This window comes from Emydura macquarii, unplaced genomic scaffold (assembly GCF_026122565.2).
Source record: "Emydura macquarii macquarii isolate MOO-44397 ecotype Brisbane River unplaced genomic scaffold, CSIRO-AGI_Emac_v2 contig_2676, whole genome shotgun sequence".
In the NCBI taxonomy this organism is placed as follows: domain Eukaryota; kingdom Metazoa; phylum Chordata; order Testudines; family Chelidae; genus Emydura; species Emydura macquarii.
The window spans coordinates 5,789,011-5,815,482 of record NW_027132813.1 but is presented as its reverse complement, the minus strand read 5'-3'; the positions used below and the strand labels follow the sequence as shown (position 1 = coordinate 5,815,482).

The window sequence follows — 26,472 nt, the reverse complement described above, 5'->3', positions numbered from 1 at the left end:
TGCAGCCTGGGCCGGCCCCCCCAGGGCTTCTGGGCCCCAGTAAAGTGTACCCTTCCCCTCTAGGTGGAGACCCTGGGAGTATAACTGTAATAAGAGTGTTGGGATGTAATTGAACAAAGGAAAAATCTAAGCTGAGTATCAGGTGAAATGTCCTACTGGTAAGATCTGTTCGACACTGGAATGGCGTCCCCAGGGAAGTGCTGGGAGATAGATAGCATGATTTAATAGGTATTTTCCATCTGTAATTGCTGTGATTCTGGAATTGGACCTTAATTGGTGGTTTTGTGAACGACATGTGAGACAGAATGGAGCATAGCTTGTTCTCCCTTGACTACTGCTAAAAACCTGATTGTATCAGTAAGATAAATAGGTAGACAGATGATAGCAAAGACTTTTGAGGGCGTGTCCCATGGTTCTTAGCGCTGCAATAAACTGAGACCTCGATGTATTCTTTCTCAGGGAATTGTGGCAGAACTTGTCTGCCCTTTCTGGGTGCATGGGGAATTGTGGGAAGGCACTGGAGGACTAGCAGTGCTTGCAGAGATACTGCCATACTGCAGAGTGGTCATGTTAGCAGCTGACAGGTTTTAGCCCTTACCAGGCCAGCCAGCTTGATTTAGCAGCAGCACCACTCTTCAGTTCAATGTGTGTGGACAGAACTCAGACTAGAGACAGCAACAGAGTTACAACTCGAGTTAACTCTGCGTTAAAGACAAGCCCACTGTGTGTTTGTATAGCACTTCCCACAATGGGGCTTCAGTCTAGCTGGAGACTCTGGGCACTGCTCTAAGACAAATAATAATAACATATTGTACTGGCTGTGTGGACAAAAGTAGGACTTCATGCTTCATGGCTGTTAACTTGGCACCTCTCCTCAGAGTTAAATGTCCTTATTAAACAGCGTGTGTGCGCGCACATAATATAATCTTAGCTGCTGTGCAGAAACGAGCAACTGCATTGATTTCAGCAGCATTCCAACCTCAGGAAAATCCAGCTCCCACAGTCATGACTTCACAAGTATTAGTAGGAAATTATCAGACCATTGAGGAAGGAAAATATTTTACGGTTTCTAACAGGGCATTGCAAATACAGGAGGGTGAGAAGCAAATATGAAGGGCACGTAGGGAAGACTTGATAATGTCCGCTTACATCAAACTGCAGGATGGTGGGTACACTGCTCCGGTACCTGCATTCAGTGCCAGCTGTAAGACTTCTCCACATGTGGCCCCAGTTAAGTGAATTTTCTCCTTCACTGCTAGTCCCTGTTTGCACCTGTGGGGTTATGTCACTCCAGTGATACTTCATGGGGACCAGTGGATTATGAGAGGATGAGTGTGTATCAGCATAATGCATGCCTTCTACCTAAATCTCCATGAAAATTTAAAGGCGACACATTAAAAACTTTTAAAGAAAATATCTTTTTTTTCCCCCTCCAATACACAATTTATAGTTAACATGTGGGACTCATTGCCACAGGATACTGTTGTGTGGCATGAGCCTAGAAGGATACAGAAAAAGATTTGACAATTATATGAATAATAGGAACATGCACAATTATTTTAGATAGGAGAGATGTAGAACTGTATGCTTTGGACAACCACTAATTGCCTGTTATTACAAAGAAAATTCCTGTACAATAGTACAGACAGTTTATTCCAAAATTGTCCAGTATGTGGGCTTTCTTGGGATTCTAGCATCTTCTTCTGAAGCATCTGGTGCTATCAGAAATGGGATATTGGGCTACCTGTACATCAGGTCTGACCACTGTGGTAGTTCCTAGATGGGCTACATTCTCCATAGGCGTATCAGCACATCCGGCAACACAAACGGTGTGTTTTACCCAGATATATGTGGACTGTTCAGCAGAATGTCAGATGTGTTCTATTTAAAGTTGGACCCGAGCAGCAAAAATTTGATCCAGGGCTCTGCTTCAGCCCATCTCGGCAAAGGGGCTAGCCAGCAAATTTAGATTAAAAAATTCCAAATAACCTATATCCCACATCTTAGCAGGTGCTTGGTTTTGGTTCAGGCACATTGGTTGGCCAAACCCAGGTGTATCTGGAATTGTCAGCAACATGAAATGTCTGTTTCAAATATACCTGGAAGATTTAGCACCAGTCAGAGTGGCTGCAAAGTCAAGTCACTGCTAGTGGAGAAAGCCTACTGGAAAAATAGCACACTGGGGTCATGGGGGAGGAGGGGGAAAGAGTGAGCTAGACACTGTCAGACTGTACTTGGAGCAGGTGAGCTTTGTGGGACTATGTGTTTGTGATGGCAAATGGGGTGTTTGTGTAGGTTGAGTGGTGGCAGGCGATGTGTGTTTGCGGTTGCGTGGTGGCATGACGTGTGTCTGCAGGAAAGCAGCATTTTGGGTGTTTGGCTTTGGAGAAGAAGGTGCATATGTCGCATGGCCATGTGCAAGGTCCCTTATGGAAGAGTCCTATAGAACATAATAGAAAATGCGAACCGTTCTAAAGATCTTTTTCATCTATCCTCTAGGCATTGTCCTACCAAATTCACAGTTTATTTTAATAAATTTCATGATTCAAAGCATTTTAAAAATCTTGAATTTCACGGTTTCAGATATTTAAATCTTAAATGTCACGGCATTGTAACAAAACCTGAATATGTATTTTAAAAGGGCAAAATATAAACAGATAAAGCCCCTGATGACCTCTCCCCAAAAGGGACGACCCGCACCCAATATTGTGCCACCCTTACTTCTGCCTTGCTGCTGGCGGTGGTGCTGCCTTCAGAGCTGGGCACCCGACCAGCAACCGCTGCTCTCCAGCCACCTGCCTCAAAAGGCAGCACTGCTGCCGGCAGCAGTGCAGAAATGAGGGTGGCAATACTGTGACCCCCCACTACAATAACCTTGCGACTCACTTTTGGGTCAGGAGCCCCAGTTTGAGAAACGCAGCCGTAGGGCAAAAGTACATAAAAGACCAGATTTCATGGGGGAGACTGGATTTCACAGTCTGTGACGTGCTTTTCATGGCCATGAATTTGGAAGGGCCCTACCTATAGGATTTAATTTGTTATTAAAATTTTGTGAGGTGGTTCTAAAAGGCCTATAGAACGATTCTTTTTGTCATACACTGTAGGTTTTTGGGAGTACGTTCTAGAGAGCCCTATTACATTTCTACAGAATCCAAATTACGTCATCCTTGGTAAGTTCTGCTGGACTCTTCCATGAAGTGTGACGGGGCGTGTATGTCGTTAGGTGTGTCTAGGAGGGGAGGGCAGGTGCATAGTAGGGTGACTGGTGATGATCCATGTGTGGGTAGGGTGGTGTGGTTGTTGACAGGATGTGTGTGTTTGGGGGGAGTTGGTGGCAGCATGGTGTCTGTGTTTGTGGGGAGGAGTTGGGGAAGTGGGCATGTGGTGACAGGCTGTGTGTGGTTACAAGGTGTCTGCGTTCGGGGGTTGGTAGCAGGCGATGTGTTTGCGTTATGGGGACAGTTGGGGATGGGAGATGGAAGCAGGCGGTGTGTGTTTTTACTGGGTGGGTATGTGTGGGCAGGGGTAGAGTTTGAGGCTGGGGAGGAGGATGTTGGGGAGCAGGGTGTGTGTGGTTCATGGGGGTGGCTGCCGGGTCTGCGTGGGAGAGGCTGGAGAAGTGGGTGTGAGCAGCAGCCGTGCCGTGGGGATCAGACGTTTAATACCAACGATGAAACCTTTCCTTTCTGACTTGTTGCCTAGATCTCTTACCCCCCTAGTGATGAGGAGGACAGCGACGACTCTGAGGGAGAGAACCAGGAGCTTGCTCAGATTGACAGAGGTAAAACAGGGCTGCCAAGATGGAAGTGCATTTTGCCTTTCACCTCTGCCCTGAGAGAGACTTGCCTTCCCGTTCATATTATCCCACCTGCACCACAGCCAGTTCTGCCGTCCCGCCTGCATCTTGCTAGTGGATGCTTTGCATATGCTCCCATTTCCATGCACATCCTCCTAGGTTGGCAACTTTTGATCAGGAAGTCCTATGGGGCTGCTGGAAACAGTAGGGGTTGTAGACAGCAGCTCGCAAGAGCATCAGTAGAAAGGATCCTTCTGAAGCTCCCTGTACATGAACAGGTCCCTGCTGGTATGCCTTCAAGTGCACAGTGGGCCTAATTTCAGTTACTCTGTTTGAGTGGCTTTTAGCCAGTCTTGCATGCCACCTATTCTGAGCCCATGCATGCTTAGATCTGCTCAGCCCCCGGAGTAAGTCAGAACAGCCCAGAAGTCAATGGGATTACTCACATCAGTGAAATGGTGCAAGTGTTTGCAGGACCAAGGCCACAGTTCTCAACGCTGTTTACTAAGGTCTACACAGGGACCCTCCAGAAAGTTAAGGTGAGTTAACTAAGGCCACGTCAACACTATGGGATTACAGCAGCACAGCTACAGGGCTGCGTCTACATTGCTGTAGCATAGATGCTTCCTACAGCAGCGGAAGAGGTTTTTCTGTCACTGTGGTAATCCACCTCTCCCAGCCACATTTACATTGGGGGCTAGATCAGTGTAGTTACAATGCACAGGGTGTACATTTCTCTCACACCCCTGAGCTCCGGGCTCCGTCGACCTAACATTTAAGGGTAGACCAGGCCTCTGTAAAGTAAAATGGTCTCAGGGCATGTCTTCACTACAGAGACTATGCTGGCGTAAGCTATGTTGCCATAACCCCGTAGTGTAGTGTGGACACAGGACTGAGGGAGGGGGTTTTTATGTCAGTGTAGGAACATCACCTCCCTGAGCAAGAGTAGCTATGTTGATGGAAGCATTCTTCTGCTGACACAGCTGTGTCTACCGTGGGGGCTAGGTCAGCACGGCTATGGTGCGAGTGTGGGTTTTTTTACATCCCTGACTGTCAGATGTAGCTATGTTGATCTAACTGAGCAATATAGACCTGGCCTTAGTTTGCGGTAGTTGAGGCCTGGCCTACACTAGAAAATTAAGTTGGCTTCTCTGTGTCACTCAGTGGTGTGAAAAATCCCCATCCCTGAGCAATGAAGTTAAAATGTAGACAACGCTAGGTTGATGGAAGAATTATTCTGTTGATGTAGCTGCCGCCTCTTGGGAGGTGGGTTAACTATAGCAACTGGAGAATCCCTCCCATCAGCATAGGTAGTGTTTACACTAAAGCGCTTCAGTGGCGCAGTTGCAGTGGTGCAGCTGTGCCCCTGTAGGATTTCAAGTGCAGACTAGCCCTTAATCTTCCTTTAAAGGGAGTTAAGATAAAGTGGACTAATTCCCCTTTACTTCTGAATGAGGCCATCTGTGTGTGTGTGTGTGTGTGTGTGTGTGGTGGTGGTGGTGGGGGTGTGTGTGTGTGTTATGCCCTTTAATTTCACAGCTTTCATTAATTCAGTTTAATTAACTTGAATGTCCCTGTGTAGACAAGGCCTAAGAAACATCGATATCATTAACCTCCTGTTAAGGGCAGGGAAACAGTAGCACAGGGAGGTGAAGGTCTCAGGGCAGGTCAATGGCAGAGCATTAAACCCAGTCTTCTGGCTTCCAGTCTAGAGCCCGATCTACTGGACAATGCTGTCTCTCCATAAGTTTCAGATAACAGACCTAGTTTTTGTATAATATCATGTTACCTACAAAAAACTACGTTGAAAGAACATGATTAAGGTTTCAAACTCTAGCTCTCAAAAGTTAGGAAATGCCAGAAGTAAGGTTGCCTGTGCTACTTTAAATCATCCTCTTTGGGCGTATGCATTATGAGACAATCTTTAATTACATGAGCACATAGGTTTTTTTCCACAGGACCCCTGGCTCATTGAGTGCACAGGATGGATGATGCTCACTGAATGAGCAGCTCTTCCATATTTTGTTTTCTCCTCATTGTTGAGTGTTCATTATTTCCTGCACACAATTCAAACCCTGCTGTGAAGACACAATGATTCATTTCCTCTTGGGTTTTTCTATGGCGTTCATCACTATGGTAGAGTGCTTCACAAAGATTAATGAATTTATTTTCCCAACACACCTGTGCCCCATTTGAGATACATAATACTTGATTTTTTCAGAGACCTTAGCGTTACATAGCACTTTCTATGTTCAAAGCACTGCGCCCACTGACTTCAGTTGTAGCTATGCTGAGCACTCACTCCTGCAGATCAGACCCCAGCTTCTCAAGTCAGGCACCCAGAAAATGAGGAGTAGATAATTCATGGCCACCTATGAAAAGCTGGGGTTAAGTGATTTGCCCAGCATCACATAGGAACTCCATGGCAAAAGCAGGGATAAAATCCAGTTCTCTAGGGCAGCATTCAACTGCCTACGTCATGAGTTCACTCTTTTCCTTTGTATAATCCCCTGCCTTAATCACTACACACCTGATTCAGTTTGTGACTTTTAGTCATTCTTGCACTCCACATACAAGGCAGGAGTTGTACAGACCGCAGTCTCCTCCTTCACTGCACATCCATGATTCATCCCCAGAGCACGGTCCATCTTGTGCACTGAATGAGGTAGGGTCCTGTAGAAAAAAGAGAAAATGTTCATGTAATTAAGACCATTTCATAATGCATACACCCAAGGAGCCGACTTTAAAGAAACACAGGCAACCTTACTTCTGGCATTTCCTAACTTTTGAGTGCTTGACTTTGCAAGCCTTAATATTGTTCTTTTAACTTAGTATTTTTGGGGATGCCACTTCATAGGTTCTTGAAAAAGCAAACTGAAAAAACCCAGAAATTCCATCATGTGGCATCATGTTGACACCCACCTGGGTCAACAGGAGGACGGAGCCTTTAGATCCACCAGTCAGAGCACTGCCACGTGAACTAATAAAGGAACGGAGAGCAGTAGCAGCTTGCCATCCTCTCTGTGGCCCAGCGCTAGAGGGGGATGAGACACGCTGCCAGTGGGTTTCACAGCTGTTTGCTGACAGACGAGGAATGTGAGACTCCGGACTCTTGGGTTCAGTTCTAGGCTCTAGAGGGGTGTGTGCTCAGTGGGCACTGAGTCATCTGCCCAGTTCCTCCCAAACTTGATGCCTTCTGCCCCATACACTCCAACCTGTCCCTGTTCCAGTCCTATCTCTTCCCCGCCCCGGCTCCTTGTCACAGCCCATTCTCCTCACCCAGCCAGTCCCTCTCTACTCCTCAGGCTTCTCATCCCCATCCAAGTCTTTTTGTCCAGCAAGTCTTAGTCTCACCCCTCCGCACTCCTTGTCTCAGTCCCCACTCCGCCACCCTGACTCCCTCCCCACTCCTTTACTTCCACTGGCTCCCTGTACTAGTCCTTCTTGCACAACCATTCCCAGTTTCTTCTCCCAGCAGCTCCCAGTCTTCTTGCCCAAACAATCCCAGTCTCCACTTATTCCCTTCTCCCAGGCTCCTTGTCCTTACTCCTCTCTGCTCCCCACCTTTGAGGTCTGGCTCTTGGCCCCTCTAGATTTGAACAAGCAGCTTCCTCCCCCACACTGTCTGGACCCAGCAAGGGGGTCATTGAGAGCACTGGTAAGACAGGCTCCTTGCTGTCAGTTCCCAGGCATGGTCCACCGTGCAGGGAAAGTCTGCTCAGCCCCAAGCTGGAGCAGGCCCAATGCAGATGGAATCTTTGGAGAATTTAGCTGCAAAACTCTAGCAAGCCTCTGCTGAGCTTGTGTGACTTGATTTTTCCCCCCAAAGATTTATAACTTGGCCAAGTTTGGGTGGATTTTTATGGGGATGGCAAAATGCACATCCCTGTCATAAAGGGCTCCCTCTGCCAAATTTAATCTTCCTGCTCTGTGAGGTCACTAGAGCTTCTCAAAGAAAAGGTCACCAGAATTTTTTTTTTTAACACTGGCAAAACAAATGTGTTTTTCTCTTGTTCTTGGAAACTACGTAGCCATTTTAGCTGAAGTATTCAAGAAGCATTCAGCCTGAGGTAGACACTTGGCATGGAAATTTTCAGCACACATGGTTGATGTTTGGCAAAGTTATAAGCAACTGAAAACAGGATCTTATAGTGAAGTGTTCACCAATTTTAATAACTGGATGGAGCTGGTAGCACACAGGTGGCTCAAAAAACACGTGCCTCTACCATTAGAGTCACAGGAGAGCTCCTTTAAATAACACTGCTTGTAAGTCCCATATTGTCTCGGTGAGTCTGTATCTAGAAGGCAACATCATCCACATTTTCACATGCACAAAACCAGCACATTATGTAGGGACCCAGCTTTTTATTAGATTCAGGTGCTGAAATAACTGGCGTGTCAATGTACTTGCCATACAGTCTGTGTCCGGCTGGTGGTTCTCAGGCTGGTGTCCAGTGAGACAGCTTAAAGTTGAGCCACGGTCTATGGCAATGGTTCTCAACCTATTTACCATTGTGGGCCGCACATGCAGCTCTCTGTGTTATGTGGGCCGCATCCACACAATATATATACACTACCCATATCACCCTGAGGATGTCACATGGACTGCAGCTATGTGCTGACTGGGCCACAAACAGCCTGCAGGCTGCAAGTTGAGAACCACTATCTATGGACTTCCAGCTATATGCTAATAGTTGAAGTGGTTATTTGGAGGAGCAAGGAAGGGAGATCAGAATCTAGTAGGCCTGATTGTATAGCATGTGTCATTCAGACTTCTCCTACCACTCACATTCTCCTCCTTCTGTCAGAGAGAAGACGGAATTGCACATTGACTCCTCTTGCGACCAACCAGCTCCAGAACCAGGAGAATCAATGCTGTAAGGTCCGGGCTCTTTTCCATGGCAGCCTGGATCGCCACAGTTCAGAAGAGGAGTTGGAGCGCATCAACCGTGAGTTTGCCACCGAGAAGCGGAAGTGGTCGCAGGTCAGCAGGCTTTCCTGCTGTGGTGACAGCCACAACACATCTTCTAGTGATGAGGAAGTGAAAAACTTGTGTGGCATGTCCTTCCGGCCTGTGGTGGAACAAGCCGATGGTCTTCATGCTAGCCCCAGCCCAGTGCTGTTCAGTGCCTCTCCTCCTAAGAGACTCCAGCCCCTGGTACTGAATGCAGCCTCCAGGCCTCTGATCTTCACAAGTGTTGCGGCCGGCTTTGAGCAAGTCATGCCTTTAAAGAGACACCGGCAAGGCTACGGGGACACGGTCAGCAGACCCAGCCTTGACCTGGAAAAAATGCAGCAGGTAAGGCTCAACTTCACAAAGGAAAGTTAGCAATTCACAGGGGAGAGGCAATTCTTGATTTAGTTCTAAGTGGAGCGTAGGGATCTGGGCCAGGAGGTGATTATAGCTGAACTGCTTGGCAATAGTGACCATAACATAATTAAATGTAACATCCTTGTGTGGGTGGGGAGAGTAATACCAAAAAAAGCCCACCGCAGTAGCATTTAACTTCAGAAAGGGGAACTACACAAAAATGAGGAGGCTAGTTAAACGGAAATTAAAAGGAACAGTCACAAGAGTGAAATACCTGCAAGCTGCATGGAAGCTTTTCAAAAACACCGTAATAGAAGCTCCAATTTAAATGTATACCTCAAATTAAAAAGAATAGTACGAAGAATGTGACTATGGTTAAACAACAGAGTAAAAGAAGCAGTAAAGGCATCCTTTAAAAATTGGAAGTCAGATCCTACTGAGGAAAATAGAAAGGAGCCTAAACTCTGGCAAGTCAAGTGTAAAAATATAATTAGGCATTTTTCCTCCTCTGTTTTTTGGCGTGGTGTACTACATTTAGCCTTATTAACAATGCCCCTTTTACACTTGTGTGAGGGTCCCACCAAAGAAAGGAAGAAAGATCAAATTTGTTCTGTCTTTAAAAAAATCCAGAACAAAAGACCCTTTTTCCATTGTCTCCAAGACATCATCGCCCCTACAACAATAGCTGTTCCGCATAGTGATTCCAGCCTCGTGATTTCAGCACATTACCCGCATCTTCCCGCCTCTTTGTCCTTTCCAACAAGCCACTAATGAGAGAACATTCAGAGGGCCCAATCCTGCATTCCTTATGTACCCAAAACATCCACTGGTGCCTACAGAAGTTTGAGCTGTGCAAGGAGCACAGATCTGAGGCCCGCTTGGTTAGAGAATAAAAAATAAAGGAGCCAGTGCTCAGCTAAGCAAAGTGCGCTAGTTTCAGGAAGTGTGCATAGATGTATGGTGGGAGGGACAGGGACCCTTTTGGCACTTGACACATGTCTCTAATCTCAGAGTCAGGGGCATGAATCGGTTCTTCCCGAGGTCCTTGTGCAGCACCATCATTAGGAGTGTGTGCTGGCAAAGGGTGAACTTCAAAAGGGTTGGAGGCTCCTTCGATTCAGTTTCTCAAACTGCCGAGGCTTTTCAGAAGCCATGAAGTTCAGCTGGGGAGTCTTGCAGAAATGAGTTTCTTCCTGGTACTTCCTGCTTCCAGCTGGGATGGAAGCTGCACCAGCCAGGCCTTTTTCACAGTAGTTCATCCCCGCACAGATCACACTGTGTGAACTGGGAAAAAAGAGTAGGCTGGAATGATTTTGAATGAAAAGCTTTTTTTTTTTTTTTTTTTTTTAATGAAAAATTTTGCAAGTTGACATTTTAGAATTTTTTGTGTGTCTTTTCAAAGAAATTTTGATTGAGAACGTTATTGACATTTTTCATTTTCACAAACCCCAGGTTTTGGTAAAGGGAAAATTTCAATAATGGTTTCAATTTAAAGAAAAAAAAAGTGTGTGTGTGTGGGGCGGGGGAATAAAAATAAAAATGGGTCAGTCCATCTTGAATCCGGTGAAATAGAAATAATTTTGAAATTTTTCACAGTTATATTTTTAAAAATATTGAACATAATATCAAACACTTTCAGAATTAGAGCTTCAATAGCACTTCTTATTTTACCCAGAAGGACTGTCTAGCCTCTACTTGATGGTCTTATTAGATTGCTGCCTGTGCCCAGGTCTGCAGAACAGATCCAAGTCGGGGGAGACTCCTCTGTATTGTGCAGACTAGTCTATAAGAACCATTGAAGGGTGGTTACTGCCAGAAAAATCAGTAACATGACTGGACTGTTGAGGCCATCTCTACACTACAGCTGCTACAGCGGCACAATTATGGCGTCATAGATATGCTGCTGTCGTGCTGTAGACACTTCCTATGGCAACAGAAAGGGTTTTTACATTGTTGTGGGACTTCCACCTCCTTGAGTGACAGTAGCTAGGTTGATGGAAGCATTCTTCTGTCAGCCTAGTGTGGTAGATACGTTGAAGTTTAGGTCAACATAGCTACGGTGCTGAGGGGTATTATTTTTCATGCCTCTGAATGCCATAATTTTGTCAACTTGACTTTTAAATGTAGGCCAGGCCTTAGTCTCCCCATTTCAGATTCACTTTGCATCAGCTAAATCAATGATCTTGTGATTAAGACACTTGGCTGGGATTTTAGAGATCTGATTTCAATTTCTGCTCTGCCACAGGCTTCCAGTTTGACCTTCGGCAAGTCACTTAATTTTTCAGTGCCTCAGTTCACCATCTATAAAACGGGAATAACCCATTTCTTTGTCTGACTTGACTCTTTAGATCGCATGTCTTTCAGGGCAGAGACTGTCTCTTACGATATGCTTGGACAGCACTTGGTGCAATGAAGCCCTGGTCTTTGGATACTAGTGTAATACAAATGGCAAGGAGTTGCATACTCCACCTGAGCTTTGAACATCAAGCTGTTCTTTATTCCTTGTTCATTATCTTTACTAATACAAATTTAGTCAGGAGAATGTAGCTGATGGTTTTGTTTGATGCAAAGAGGAAAATAATCTGGCTTGCTTTCCCCCAGCTGCACTGGGTCTGCAGTGGGTGCTGGAAGTTGGCAAGTAGGACTCAGACATGCAGGGAACAAATATGTTGTGATGAGCAAGAAGGTGCCTGTTTGTTTTGGTGGAGTGGGGACTGCATGGCTTAGGGCACAGGTGGGATGTTGAGACCTTCACCCCTATGCCAGTGTTTCTCAATTGGTGTTCCACGGAACCCTGGGGTTCCGCGGGAACACTGTTAGGGTTCCGCGAGCAGCTGTTCTCCGCACCGCCGAAAAAGAGAAGATGTCCCGGATTTTTCGGCAGAGGGTATTGAGTGTAAGTGTAATGTAAGTAATTGAGAAATGCTGATGTTTGCTTATTTCGACATTTTAAGACTAAGAGTATGGGGGGTTCCGCAATTATTTATGGAGTTCAAAAGGGTTCCATGGCCAAATTTAATTGAGAAACACTGCCCTATGCCAAACTACACTGGCAGTGGTAGTCGACATAATGTAGCTTGCGTATCTCCCATCGACGTACTTACGTTGACGTACCACGGTGTCTTCATGGCGCTCCGTCGAGGGGAGATGCCCTCCCATCAATGCAGCCTTTCAGGGAGGTGGATTAAGGGCATCGACTGGAGAGTCCATCTCCCATCGACTGAGTGGCCCACTCAATTGATCCCACTGCATCAATCGCTGCGGAGCCTGCAGCGTAGACATACCCCCAGTCGGGTTGAATAGTGGCACTGAGGCTATGGCTACACTGATGGCGGCAAAGATTGATTTCTCTGGATCGACTGAGCGGTCAGTGAAGACCCGCTCAGTTGATCCAGAAATCGATGTACTAAGACCACCTTCTCAAGTGGCGTAGCGCTGCGTCGATGGGAATGCGGTTCCCATCAGCGCAGTGCAGTGAAGACGGCGTGCAGAAGAGAAGCAGAGAAGTTGATGGGAGTTATGCAAGTTTTTTGCGTAGCTTGCGTAACTCCGGTCGACTGCCGCCGAATCTTGGAGCTAAGTGTAGACAAGCCCAAAGTGGATGCAGATAGTAGCCTGGGTTTCTGTGAAATGAGGTGGTGAGTGTCAGTCCCGTTCCCAGTGGACAGTGTCGAAAGAAATTGACACAATTGGTCCTCTCCTCTGGCAGTCTCTGAAGAGAGGTAAAGGACTCAGTTCTTTGGGGGCAGGGACTGTCTTTTTGTTCTGTGTTTATTCAATATGTAGCACAGTGGAGTCCCGGTTCATGATGGGGGAGCTCCTAGATGCTACAATAATACAAATAATGGACTTTGAGTTTGAATTTGAGTCTGTATGGGGGAAGCTTTCCCTGCTGCTCCGCACACCTACCTGTCCTGTGGATAAACAGAGACTGTCGTGGCCTCTCAGTCCCATGCCTTTCATCAGCACTAAACAGGTGGAATTTGAGAAGAAAACCATTCCGGGTAGCTGCACGGCCTTCCCTTCCCAGCATTCCCTCACAGCGTGGTAATGTTGCACGGTGCCATAGCAATGAGCCTCCACCAGTGGCAGCCCCCTTCACTGCCATGTCTGGTTGCCATCCAGACTCTGCCCCTTTGGAGCTGGCATGAAGCGGTCAATAAACTCTTCCTTTGCAACTGCAAAGGATTAAAAACATTAGCCCAGAAGATCTTTTTCCGTTCTTCCTTTTAATTGGGCTGAAATGTCCTGGCTCGGGCAGGCACACGCAGCTCCAGTGCACAGCCTGTCCCAGCCACCCCTTCGTCATTATCCTTAGCATTGTCCTCGTTCTGCGCAGGCCCTGCTGCCAGCCACGTGCATATCAATGCGGGTTGTGCCATGTCCCAGACAGGTTGGGGCTGCTGTTGCCGTCTGGGGATGGGCGTGGGTTTCTTGGGAGCTCCCAAACTCTGGTCAAGTCGCTGCACCTCAGTGCCTCAGTTTCTTCATATGTAAAAGGGGATAATATCTAATGCCTATCCATAAGGTGATTGGGGCTTTAACTCATTGTTATTTGTAAGATGCTTTCCAATCCTCAGCTGCAAGGAGCTATGGAAGGGGAAAACATTATCCAGTGTTTTCATTTGGAGTGTATCCTAAGGGAGAAACGGATCTCCTGCTGTTGTCTTTGTATCCTCTCTGGTGCGTGGACAAACCTTAAATGTGCGAGCAAACCAAGCTGGGAGGAGGGCCTAGTGATGTCATACTAAATGTGAAGGATCTGAGAAACATCTGCTCCACTGACTTCTCGAGGGAATCCTCTCCTCCGGACTTATCCAACAAATTCACCCCTTCACTCCTTTGCTCCAGCTTCTGTATGGCTGCAGGTCACATTACCATTCCTCTCTCCAGCTGACAGATACTGGCATTTCAGGTGGAATGAACCTGGCATGTGGGGCAGCACTGAAAGCTCACCTGGCCCTCATACTCCTCATGAGCAGGAGCCGAGAAATGGTTAGTGGGAGCTGTGTGTGTGTGGCGAGAGGGAGCTCTGCGCCAGCGTGATGGGAATTTGGCACAGATTTAGCACAGAGCCTCTGGTTGCTGAGCTGTAAACACGCAGCTGATTTCACTGCATTAAGTGAAAGGGGACTCCGTGGATGGTGATGATTTACAAATCCTTATGGCGGCTGAGGCTTGCCCTTGTCTAGTAAACGGAGACAGGAAAAGTGGCCTCTGGACAGAGAAGGCTCTAGAGCCCTTTTTACCTCTAGGTCACCAGCCTGAACCCAGCATAGGTTGTTAATGACTGAAAATGATTACCATCTGCTGCAGAGGCGGTGCTAGCCCATTGCCGGCCCTAAGCAGGAATATTTTTGCCCCCTCCCCCGTACAACACATAATAAAAAGCGGATGGGGTTTGCGCTGCTCTGGGCCCTAAGCAATTGCTTTGTCTGCTTCTGCCTCGCGCCAGCGCTGATCTGCTGGCTCTTTCAGAGCCTTTCATCTGCTGCTTGATGGGCCCTGCAAAACAGCCACCAGTCTGTGCTAACTTGCCACTGCCTCAGCTTTTCGGTGGTCAAGCGGCGGACTTCAGTCTCCGGGGCTGTCCATCATGAAATTCCCTGGCCTGGAGGGGCTCAGAGCAGATGATCACAGTGGTCCCTTCTGGCCTTTAACATCTATGGATCTAGCACTTAAAGCTCCTATGGGTTTCAGTGGAAGTTGTGGTCATTCAACGGCTCTGAAAATCAAGCCGTTTATCGAGCGGCGTGATGATAGGCATGGAAGTTTGCAAATGTAGGCATTAGCTTTTTTGTCTCCAAGTTCCGCTCCAAGTCCTGGTTGGAGCAGCATTGTGAGAAACCACACCAGCAACCTCATCCCCAATGCACCATCTGTGTCATGATTCTTGCTTTTTGTAAGCCTCCCCCTCAAAATCGCATTTGGTCAAAATGGGAGAGTCTCCTCACACCCTGTGAGCTTCCCCCCAACCAGCCTTCCAGGATGATATGCCAGGCAAAACGAGGGGTTCAGAGCATTGCGGGGGTAGCTTGCTTGCAGTGAGGCAATCCTGAGACTGTAGCAGTTAGGGACTGAAAAGATTTATTAGCTCATCTGATCTATCAGCCCACAAAGACCTATAGCCCTGCAGCAGAGAAGGTATCAGACATTACCAGAGTCACTGCTCATGAGGAGTGGCCAGCAATTCCCATTCTCTCTCTCTCTCTCTCTCTGGAGGAGGCATGGAGATGGTGGCTGTTCTGTTCTCTCGGGGTCCAATATCTACTGGAGAGAATCTTTGGCCCAGTGCCCTCGACGTAGCTGACATCTGGTTCTCTGACTAAGACCTTTATAGTGTCAGCATAGGCAGATAGTAGGGAAGGGAGGGAGGGGTGCCATCTGAGAACACCCAGGTGCTGGGAAGTAGGGAGGCTCAATGGGGAGGGTGTGGGCAACCTCACCCTGCCTCTGAGGAGGTGATTATAATTCTGCCAGCCAGCAGATATCTTTGTCTCTTCCATTGTGCCCTGTAAGTGCACGGTGGATGGTTATCATTATCTAATGCCTGGGAGATGTTCTCCGTGCAAACTTACACAACAGTGGAAGCTCTTGTGCACGGGCAGGGCTGGTGGAGTCAGAGCAGGAGGAGAGCTGCTACTCGGCTAGAGTTCAGCCACTCTTCGGCTGTAGCAGCAGCTGGCGTTGATCAGTTCTGAGAATGGTCACCACGATTCCTTTGGTGTGTCTCCGCCTCAGTGACTTAATGTTAGTAACGTCTCCTGCTGCTCTGATCGGCAGCATCTCCTGCTGTTCCAGCCACGGGCACCCTTCACACAGCTCTCTGGCTGCCCTTCGGTAATCCTGACTTGTAAGCACCCTCTGCTCTTCCAGTTCCTGGCCCCCATTCAGCTCTGCTATTGCCCCTCAGTGCTGCCCTGCAGCAGCCTCTGCTCTTCCGTTTCTGTGTCTCCCAGCTGGGCTGCTAATGAACCCCAGCTCCCATCTTCTAGCATCTCCTGTTATTCCAGTCCCTGTCCTTTCCCATGACTCTGCCAGTGCGTTTCAGTCCTGACGTGGAATACATTCGCTGTTCCATGCCTCAGCCCACACACTTTGCTACTGTCCCTCGGTACCTCCCTTCTGGTTTAGGTCCTGGCCTATCTCGAGCAAATTCAGAGCTGCCTTTGCATACACACAACGGGAGTAGGCTGAAGGAGGATGGCTGAGTAAGTCTCTGTATGGGTGCCTCTGTTTGGAAAAGACAGCTGTGCTTCGATCCTGTTCTTCCCACGGGACTGGCAACACAGCATTGCCTCCTCTGTGCTCTCCATCTCTGTGAGCTTGTGCAGCTGAGAGAAGTGAGTGGTGGATAAAGCTGTTCTGAGCATCGTGCTACCTTAACACCACCTCTGCTATTACCAGCCAGCAGCAGCAGCAAACCCAAGTCTGTTCCTTCTGGGAGCTTCTGGAGCCTGTTGCCTTGATAAGCTCCTGCTTTGGTTCCTGCCTGAAGGCGGGATTGGCGTTTCTTTGGGATTGACCGCAGCTGCCAAAGGTGCATGAGTTAGTCTTCTGAGATCTAGTGGTCACATACCAAGCGGGAGGTTACACTTGGAGCAAAAGTCCTGGTCTCTCCCTCCCCAGGACAGCAGAGAATGAGAGCACTGCGACAATAATGCATTCAGCTCCCATGGAGAATGGCAGTGACTCAACAGCGACCCCTTCCGACTGCTAATGGGTGGCATCAACAAGTCCCCAAGAGAGTCTTGTTCAGGCCCCACGATGGTTGTGGCTGTGTTGCAGGGCTTTGAGGAGGAAGCGTGAGAAAGGGAAGGAGATGGGAGGTGCATGGGCGGGGGCGAATGAGTTGAAGGGAACAGAAATGGAGGAGCCCGCTGAAGAGTGAGAGAGGAAGCTGTCTTGGGTGTTTTGGGATCCGCAAAGGGACAGTAATAGCACTTGGCATCAGTGATAGATGAGCCTGAAGTTGAAGTTACTGACTTTTAATTGGGGTTGCAGGCTGGCTGGAAACCTTTGTAGCCCTGCTGTCTGCCTGTATCCCTGAGCTCTAACAGCTGTAAGAAGGCATTAGATCAGTGGTTCCCAACTTTTTTGGCTTGAGGGCCACAAATATCATTTTTACAACCCTAAAGGGCCACTGGTCTATCAACTCATAAAAAATAGATTGATGTATACACCATTAAGGACTACAGATCACTACATATTTAACGTAAACGTGTTGATGCTACTGTCTCATTTTTACATTCACTATTTTACGCCTACAAATTACTCACAGTGTGTCACACGCTCACAGACAAAGCACTAGTGTAGCTGAGTGACTGTCACTACACAGTGAAACACATGGCCTGGCAGCTAAGTCATGGTGGGTGGCCTGCGCTTCAGTGGAAGCAAACTGGAAGGCACTGATTTTTAGAGTCCTGACCCTGCTCAAGCATGGTAGGTCCTGGCTGCTCTGGGCCCCCCCTTCCTCCCTCACTGCAGCCAGACAGAAGGAGTTCAGCGAGGAGGCCCCGTCCCCCTGGCTGCAGCAGGGAAACCGCACAAGTCCTGTAGCCCTGTGCACTCCTTCTGGGTCCCTAGGCAGTGGCTCCCTTCTGCAGCCAGGGGGATGGGAAATCAGTGCTCCCCTCCCTCTAGCTCCAGCAGGGACCCCAGCACCTACAGACCTAGGTGGAGCGCTTTGTTCTCTGCGGCAGCCAGGGGAGGGGAGCGCTGATCTCTCATCCCCTGGGCTGTGGCAAGGAACCTGCACCGGTCTTGAAGTCCTGCGGCAACGCACTCCGCCTGGGTCCTTGTTCAGCCAGGAGGGTAGTGGCAGGCCACTTTGAAAGACCCCGTGGGCCACAGGTTGGGAACCACTGCATTAGGCTAAGGCTGGTTGGTGCTCTGGCTGCAGGCCAGTGGGAAAGGAGGTCCGATGGGCTCACTGGCATCACTATCATGGACACTGCGGAGCTCAGACAGCACCAGGGCAATGTCCTGACGGCTGCCAGTGGCTATGGCTGGGGCTGGAGCCAAGATGTATATGCGCCTCTAGGGAACAAATGAGTGAAATGCGGTGGACTATTCCAGGTTACTTGAGAGAGGTGGCCTGGCTTGTCTGGTAAATGGCATGGGATACGTTTTGCTGGGCACAGCGTGAATGACACCCCCCCATGCAAAAAGACATGCCGCTCACCTAGAGGCTATTGAGGAATCTGCCTAGGGGAGGAGGGTGTTGGGGTTTGAACCTGAGTATCTCCGTCACTCAGTCATATTGTTACATGTGGTGGTGCTTGGCAAAGCATGGCTCCTCCTCTCTACTGGGTGCCTGTCTGCCAGTGTCTGGAATTGCCCCTGTTGGACTGGCAGGCTGTGTGCAGGCCAGACAGGCTTCCTGGGGGTTGTAAATCCAGGGCTGTCCTAACACAAATGTGACTAGGTTTAAATTTGTGACTTGAGGAGGCATGAAGAACTTTCACTGCATGGACACAAGGGTGGATCCTTGGGGACCTCGGTCTGCTGGGATTTCCCCACTGCTTCGCTTTCAGATAGCGGGTTGCTTCCTTTCTGCACCGGGTTTCCCAAAGGCCAGCGTTCTTTCGAGACAGCCCAGGAGGCCAATGCTGGCTTTCTCTCTGGTTCTGAACTTTCCCCAATTGGCTCTGAGGGCTCTGGCAGATTAAAAAGTTTTGCTGGAACCTGTTTCTACTTTCCTGCAGGGCCAGTTAGTAGATGCTGTTTGCGAATGGACAGAGGTGGTCTGCCCCCTGCACTGTAGCTCTTGGTTAGAGACAGGGGAGGGTTGGATTGCCCCACCCACATTCTCCTTGGCATATGAGGGCTAGGGAGACAGCTTGGGTTCTGAATGGACTGTCTTTGTTGGCCTGGTGTGGGTGCTTCATTGTGATGCAAATACTGCATTTTCTGGGCACTCATTACTGCACCCAAGGAGGGGGAGAGGGCAGGCGGCTCCTCCATATGCTATTGCTGCCCGTGTTGTATTTGTTCTGTGTGTGAATCGATCTCAGTCTCCAGGCCTGGAAAGCCACACCTCTTGCTAGCCACACCTTTGCTAGCACAAAAATTCACTGAAAGGCCAGAGCCCCAAATTGAATCTCTAGGAGAAAGCATTGGGTCAATGTGGATCACTACAATAAATTCTGCCGCTCAAAGTGCAACCATGTGGCGCGATCAACTTCAGGAAAATGGCAGTTGCTGCTCTACACCTGCCATATGAAAGGAGAAGAAGAAGAATGTGGCTGAGGACCAGGAGGTGTTTGGACCATACAGAGTGCAGGGGTGTTGGAACATGCTCAGCTATTCTCCTCAGAGTCCAGATAGTCCATCGTTAGCAACAATGATATGTTGCACTTTTGCTTGCGTCCAAGGGTCTCAAAACACTTCACACTCATTAATTAAGCCTTTCAAAACCCCTGTGTGTTACTGTGTATCTCCAATATATAGATGGGGAAATGGAAACAGAGAGATTAAGGGCCAGATTTTCAAGAGACCAGCTCCCATTTAGGCACCTAACTCAGTGGCCAGACTTTTGACAGAGGAACAGTAGGAGCTGGGTGCTGAGCGCTTTTGAAAGTCTGGCTGTACGTGACTTGCCCAAAGTTATACAGAGTTGGTGGCAGATGGGGGAACACACCCCCAACAGTCCTATCTTGTCTCAAGTCATTACACACACTCCCTCCTGTGCAAGCGCACCCTCCTGCACAGCAGTGCTTGGGGCTGTCAGTCGAGACGTGCACAGATCTGTCTGGGTCACATAATCTCCCCAGGGAGAGATCCTGGGTGCAAGAAGAGCAGGGAAATGAGGGAGCGAGGGATAGACTGCAGAGTGGATTTGGAAGCGGTAGAAACAGGAAGGTCTCATGATGATCTGGGATTAGCAACAAATGCCAGGCTTTTGTACTACACTTGTGCCATGACAGAATTAGAGAGGAAGCTTATTACAGAGCTTGCCTTAGCCAAGTTTGAGAGTCTCTGTCGTCCCAGTTTGATGGGCAGGAGCTGGCTGTGCCATCCAGCCTGTAACCAGAGTCAATACTCTAGGAAATAATCTTTTGGAAAATCTTTGGTTTGGGAGGCTGTGCAGCCCGGCTGTTACTAGCACAGCTGTCTTAGCATGGGCTGAGTTCTGAACTTAGATTTTTCCACCTTAACTCTGAGTAGCCCATCTCTTGTTGGTTCAGCTGAGACCCTTACTGTTACAAACTGCCCCTTTGTGTGCCCATCTTGGCTTTCTTGCGCCATTGACATTAGTGGGAGTTTAGAATGCAGGACTTTGTGTTCAAACCGCCAGGCTGAGATTTTTAAAGCACTCGGTGTCGGTCTAACTCTGCTCCGCTTGGACTTGATGAGAGCAGAGTTAGGCAAATGCTGAGTGCCTTTGAAAATGTCACCTGGGCTTTATTCCCAGACACGCAGCTCTTTGTTGAGCTGAAGTTAATATGGAGAAACATCAGTGATTTAAAGGAAAAACCCTTAAAAGCACACTGTAGCTTTAAAATCACACACTCGAGAAAATGTAGAATTTCTCATGGCTAAAGGGAAATGAAAAGAATAAAAATTGGAGAGTACCGTAGGGAAATCTTCCACCCACCGTACCCTTCATACCTATTTCTTACAAGAAGTGGTCTCACATAGGAATGAGCTTTCAAAGCTCAGAGTTCTCCTGAGGGCTGTAGGAATCCTGTAGTTTGTGTTGTAAAATCTACAGGCCGTGCCTACACCAGGAAAAAAGATGTTTTTTTTTTCAACAAGATAGTTAACACGTTGTAAAATCCTAGTGTGGACAGGGCGACCTGTAGTTTGACCTCTGTGTAGCTGGTTAAGGTGAATCCAAGTTGCCCAGACATATCAAAGTCAAACTACAGCTTGCCCTGTCTACTTTAGGATTTTAGAACATTAGCTATCTTGTAAAAAGTAAAACGCACACTTTGCATAGGGCAGACATGTCCTTTGGCTACTTCTGCCGATTTTACAAGCTGTATAGAGTAGAAATTCCCTTATACGCTTGCCAGATGCTCCTGCAGGCTTTGGTATAATGGTGCATGGAGCTAACGTGGCGTTCAGGAAGCATCTGGCAGATTGGAATATAATTTCTGAAGTTCACATAATTGGGCCTGTGCTGCTCCTAATCTATGCAGAAATATCCACAAAGTGAGAGCACCTGAGATTTTGCCCCGCCCCCTATTTCATTCAAATCCCTTGTCCAATTTCCTGGAACTTAGGTGAATTCTGTGCTGTTGTAAATTCACGTTTGTGACATTTCAGGGTGGTTTGATGAAGCTATTAGGGATCAGGGAGTATAGTTAGGTTCTTTTAACCTTTCCCACTGAGGAGTCCAGTGTCCCTTGTTGTACCAGAGAAAGAGACAAGACACATGCACACAGATGCAGAGAGAAAGAACACACTGCCCAGCTAGGTGATGAGACTGTACATTCACATATCTTATGTAAACCTCCAAAGCAAAGCTGGAGTGTTTTGTTTAGTACTCACCGCTTGACATGTTGCTGTGATGTATGATGGGTGCAGTTTGGTTGTAGTTTGTTATTTAAAACACAAAGACACCATGTTCAAAGTGGTTTTTAAAATATTATTTTGGTTTAAAGAGAGTTCTCATCATTCCCTGTATCACACATTTAGCCCTCTTTTCTCTTTTGAAATGCTTTTCAGAGGAGTGAGTCTAATTGTAAAGTATAGAATTGGTGCCGTCATGGAAAATGTTTTCGGAGCTTTTGGAAAATACGTCGTGCACTGAACTAGATAGTGATAGTACACAGTCCTCTTATAGTGTTCTTTGTGGGATATCTAACTGAATCACCCAGCATGGACAGCTTGAAAGGCATTTTATGTTGCCATCCTCCCCCTCTGCTCGCTACATTTTGCGACCTCTCCCACTACAGGCAGATGCTCTAAATATTCTATCGGGAGACCTTAGAGATGGACGAAACCATAAACCCCAAGAAGTTGAAAAACACCAGGTTATTTTCCTCCCAGTGCAGCTGCTGGGTATATGGTGGGGCTGCTGGGAGAGAGTGAAAGCAGCAGTAGTTAGCAATTTTGAAACTTGCATACGTTGCTCGTTCTGCAGTACAGAACTCTCCACTAAATTCAGCCACTGGTTCATTTGTCCTCCCAACTTCTGGATCCGAATCACTTGTGTGTGTATATGTACCCCTGTATATATGGATAGGTTTGGCTCCAAATCCAAACTTTTGGCCTATTTCTACTATATTGGACAACAAAATCCTCCTGGCTCTAAAGAGTTACCATTTCATTAACCTGGAAAGGGCCAAAATTCTGAATGAGAAAAATAAATGGGAAGATCCATGTGCTAGTAAAAGTCTAACTATGACTAAAAGCATGTGTGATGTTATGAGCACCACCATGTGCGATGTATGCTGAATGAACCCTGATGGCATACGCATCACTAAGGCAGCAGCTTATTTCAATCAAAATGCTAGGAATGAACTTGATTGAAATAAGGCACTGATATACACTAAGATCACTAATGCAGAGGACGCAGTTAGGCAAAGAGGGGTAGGGGTGGGTTCAAGAGAGGTCTGACGAAATCCAAATGGATCTCTCTTGCCGTAGGAAGTTTAAAATGGTGGCATATGTGATGTGTGGCTGCTGATGTGTGCCAACAGCCAGAGGCAAGGATAATTTCAGAAGCTCAGTCCTACATGAGTTGAAGTGTGTATGTGGGTACAGGGAAGAGTGCAGCCTATTGAATTGCCCACACCCCTTCCTGCAGTACCTAGTTCCTATTGGCCTGATTCTCCACTCCCTTGCACCACCTACAGTCATTTAAAACAGAGCAAAGTGGATGTAAAATGCTACCTGATCCAAGTAGTGCTTGGAGACTGCAGTGATGAGGGCCACACACAGACATAGAAAGACAGATAAAGTGCTAGGCAGTGGAATAGCAAGTCCTGCGTGTTCTTTAGTGATTACTCAACCAGATGCATGCTCTAGCCCTTTTAGCATGTGAGTTCAAACTCCATCATGGCCCTATGTGCTACTGCCACAGACGGTGCCCTACCCCCTGCCAGCTAGAGAAATGGTTGTGACGTGACGTGGGTGCAGCCAGGGTTCCCTTGCAGTCAGGCGGCACGCAAGTCTCAGGCAGCCGAGCAACTGGTGGGGAGAATGTTCTGCAAACACAGCAGTTAATTAGGTGTTGTATAAATGGATTAGCTCACTGGAGAGTGAGATCCTTTTATCCTATTAGCCAGCCAGCGACTTCACTGTGTTCCCCTGTGTCATTATTATGTACGTGGTGTTCAGAAGGGAACATGGGGGCAAGTGAATGGTGGAGAGCAAATGGGTTAGTCCAGCATTCCCCTCTATTATTATTTATTTATTTATTATTCCATTATTCCCATCCCCTGGTAGCACATAGTGGTGTGAGAAATGGTCCCTTCAGTCTGTTAATCATCCTGGCCTGTCATTTCTAATGTAGTATTTATTTATGCAAAATTATGCTAATTTGCATACACAAATGAATCTAATCCTTCATAAACAAGCCCAGGCAAGTGAAGGTGCAAGGCTGGCTAATACATGGATGGGGTATGGTGAGGAGGGTGCCTGTGTGGTGGGAAGGAGGAATGGAATTTACGGCCATGTACTCAGGCCCTGCAGGAGATCAAGCAACCCCAGGGTCTCAGCATAGGTCTGTGGGTTTGTTTTATGCAGTCTTGTTTTGGCTTTGCAGAGCCCTTTATGCAGTTGAAATAACATTGGCTTTGGCCTCTTCAAAGCTTCTCCACCATACAGGCATTTAAATCTTAGGTGCAGATCAAATCTGGTGTTTTTTATTGACTCCCATAAACGGCTCTCTGCAGCATTAACAAAGCAGCTTGCGGCAGCAGAAACTCAGGGGACTAGATCGTGAGCTGCAGAGAGGAGAGGAGGATGGTTCTAAGCTACCTTTTTGGTTCCTGGATCCTGAGGCTGCTGAAAAGACCCTGCTGTAACTCAAAGCAATGTGAGGGCTACTCATTACACTAGCTGGAGAGCTCCCATAGGGACCTTTGTGCTGACCAAGGATCAGCTGAACCAAAGGCCAGTCCCAGACTTGACAACACCTTCCTATGCACCCTTCACAACATGCACCCTACACAGGGGACGGGAAGGGAGGCAGCTTGCAATGCTGGTTTGATGACAGCTAGAGATCCCCCTCTGCTAGCTATCCCTTTAGGACAGCCTTTTGAATGCTTTGTGCAACCGCAGGCCCCAGGGAGCTGTCCCGTTAAACACAAATACCACCACATGCGTTCGAAAATTGTAAGTCAAGGTCCAAAACATCATGAGCTTTTGAAAAACAGATAAATGGTGGGTTGTTTTTATGTGTCTTCTAAGCCTTTAGGTTGCCCTTGCTTCTTGTTTTCAAGATTTTCTCTGCAGTCAGAGCAGCTAGAAACTTACTCGAAAAAGTGAAAGCTAAGATTCTTGTGCAATCTGTTGATTCCAGCAGCTTGGGCTTTAAGAAAAAAACATCTGATATTACAAGGCTCTCAATACAATCATCAGAGTTGGCAACAGTGAACACCACTATAAATGCTGCATTTAACACATTCTGATTACAGGTTCCTTATTGCAGGTGATGAATGAGCCAGAAAGAACCAGTTTGACTCTCAGATGAGAATGGGAAGGTTGCAGGGCTGGCAGTTAGGAAAGAAAATCTTTTTTATCCTTGCAAAGTGATCAGATTTGGCCTGGTGCCACTGAGAGACAATAAACATTGTCAGTGGCGATTACAGAGCCACTTTTCAGAGTACACCTGCACTTTAAAGGGGCACTTGCTCTCAAATAATTTAAAGCTTAACATTTAGATTTTCTTTAAAAAGTTTTATAAATCTGATATAATAATCGACAAATCTTCAGAGTATGTAATGGATTTGTGGCTATAAGCATCGGGCACCAGTGTTACTGTCTAGTTAGCGTATGTATGGAATGGAAAAGAGAAGTCTGAACCTGCAGTTCCAAAACACCAGTCTTGGCCACTTAGACTTGAGATTCTCCATTAGCTTATATCTCCTTATATGGCCCTTGTTGCCACCCAGAGCCATAAGGGGTTCTGTCACCGCCTGCCCTGTAATTTCAGAGAGCCGTGGTGCCGTATGGTATCAGATCTCATTACACTACTACAGATCTCTGATACCAGTAGCCAGCCCACAAGCATATGGTCTCACCCTGATACTCACCAGCCTAGTTACTCATTGCAGGATAATACAAATATCCCTTCCAGTTCCAGATCTCCCCAGATCCATCCTCCCCGAGTTCTTAAGTTCTCATTCCCTTCTGGTTTGTCACCCCTGAAAGTGTGACATCTGCCTCCCAGGTATCAGTTCATTTTGGCACACATACGCCATACAGTTTGCACAACAGGGACCTGTTTGGGATAAAAATAAACCAAAGTTTATTTAATAGAAAAACTACAGATTCAAAGATGAAATAGTGAGGGAGAGCAAACGTAAACACGTTACACAGAAAATAAACACAAAGATGCAACCTCAGGCTTTACACTTCTTTACTAGAAAAAATCCCTTTTCTAATACAAGCTACTTATCGCCTTTGAACAGTTCCCCAGAGTACCTGCTAACTATAGGAGGGATCCAGCATTCATGGACAGCTTCCCATCTAGATGCTGTCTCTCAGCCGCTGGATGACCAGCCTCTATTCCAAGCCTCTTTTTAAAAGGCTTTTTCCTTTCTTGTCTCTCTCAGAGCATGTGGCCTTGGTTATTCAGCGTGGGAGGATGTCTCAATGTCTTCCCATTAACTCTAATAGCTTATCATTTTTTTTCCTGGGCTAGACATTGGATGGTTATTTGAAGCCAGTTCCGTGTAGACATCTGACTTGGGAAGTGCCTCTCCTCACTTACCTGCTCACCACCCTGCAGTGAGGTGGCGTTTAAGTTTATGAGCACAGTTTTTTTTATATACACAAATACATAAATTCATAACCATGGTCCGTATACATATCTTGTAATGACAATCAAGTTCAGAACATTACAAGCGTTCATAAAAGCCCTTACTTGATATATTTTATAATATAATAACACAGTATGCAGTCAGTTGGTTTAACTGCTTATTTTTGGTGTTTAAACCTTCTGTTTTTCCCTTGGAGTGAAGCCTGATTTTTCACAATGAAGGCCTCACAATTTTTAATGTATTTATCCTCACAACACTCCTGTGATGTAGGGAAGTGTTATTATCCCCAAGTTTCAGATGGAGTATTGAGGCACGGAGTAAGGGACTTGCCCAACGTCACATAGGAAATCTGCAGTGGAGCAGGGAATTGAACATGGATTTCTGGAGTCCTAGGCCAGCACACTAAGGCCCAGTGCTAGTATGAT

At 47.1% G+C, this 26,472-nt stretch overlaps 1 protein-coding gene across 6 annotated transcripts in view; it reads left to right on the top strand.

Moving 5' to 3' along the window:
* Window positions 1-26,472, top strand: part of LOC137164163 (uncharacterized) — a 72,267-nt gene that overhangs the window by 13,279 nt on the left and 32,516 nt on the right. For 5 of the 6 annotated variants that reach the window (XR_010922959.1, XR_010922958.1, XR_010922956.1 and 2 more), the window contains exons 2-3: window positions 3,703-3,781; window positions 8,605-9,095. Coding sequence is in view for 2 of the 6 variants with exons in the window: in XM_067564786.1 (XP_067420887.1) it covers window positions 3,703-3,781; window positions 8,605-9,095 (570 nt within the window). In the remaining 4 variants the exon portion in view is untranslated. Of the gene's footprint in view, window positions 1-3,702; window positions 3,782-8,604; window positions 9,096-24,714; window positions 24,868-26,472 lie in introns of those variants that run through there. The other variant, XM_067564787.1, reaches the window with a different exon arrangement.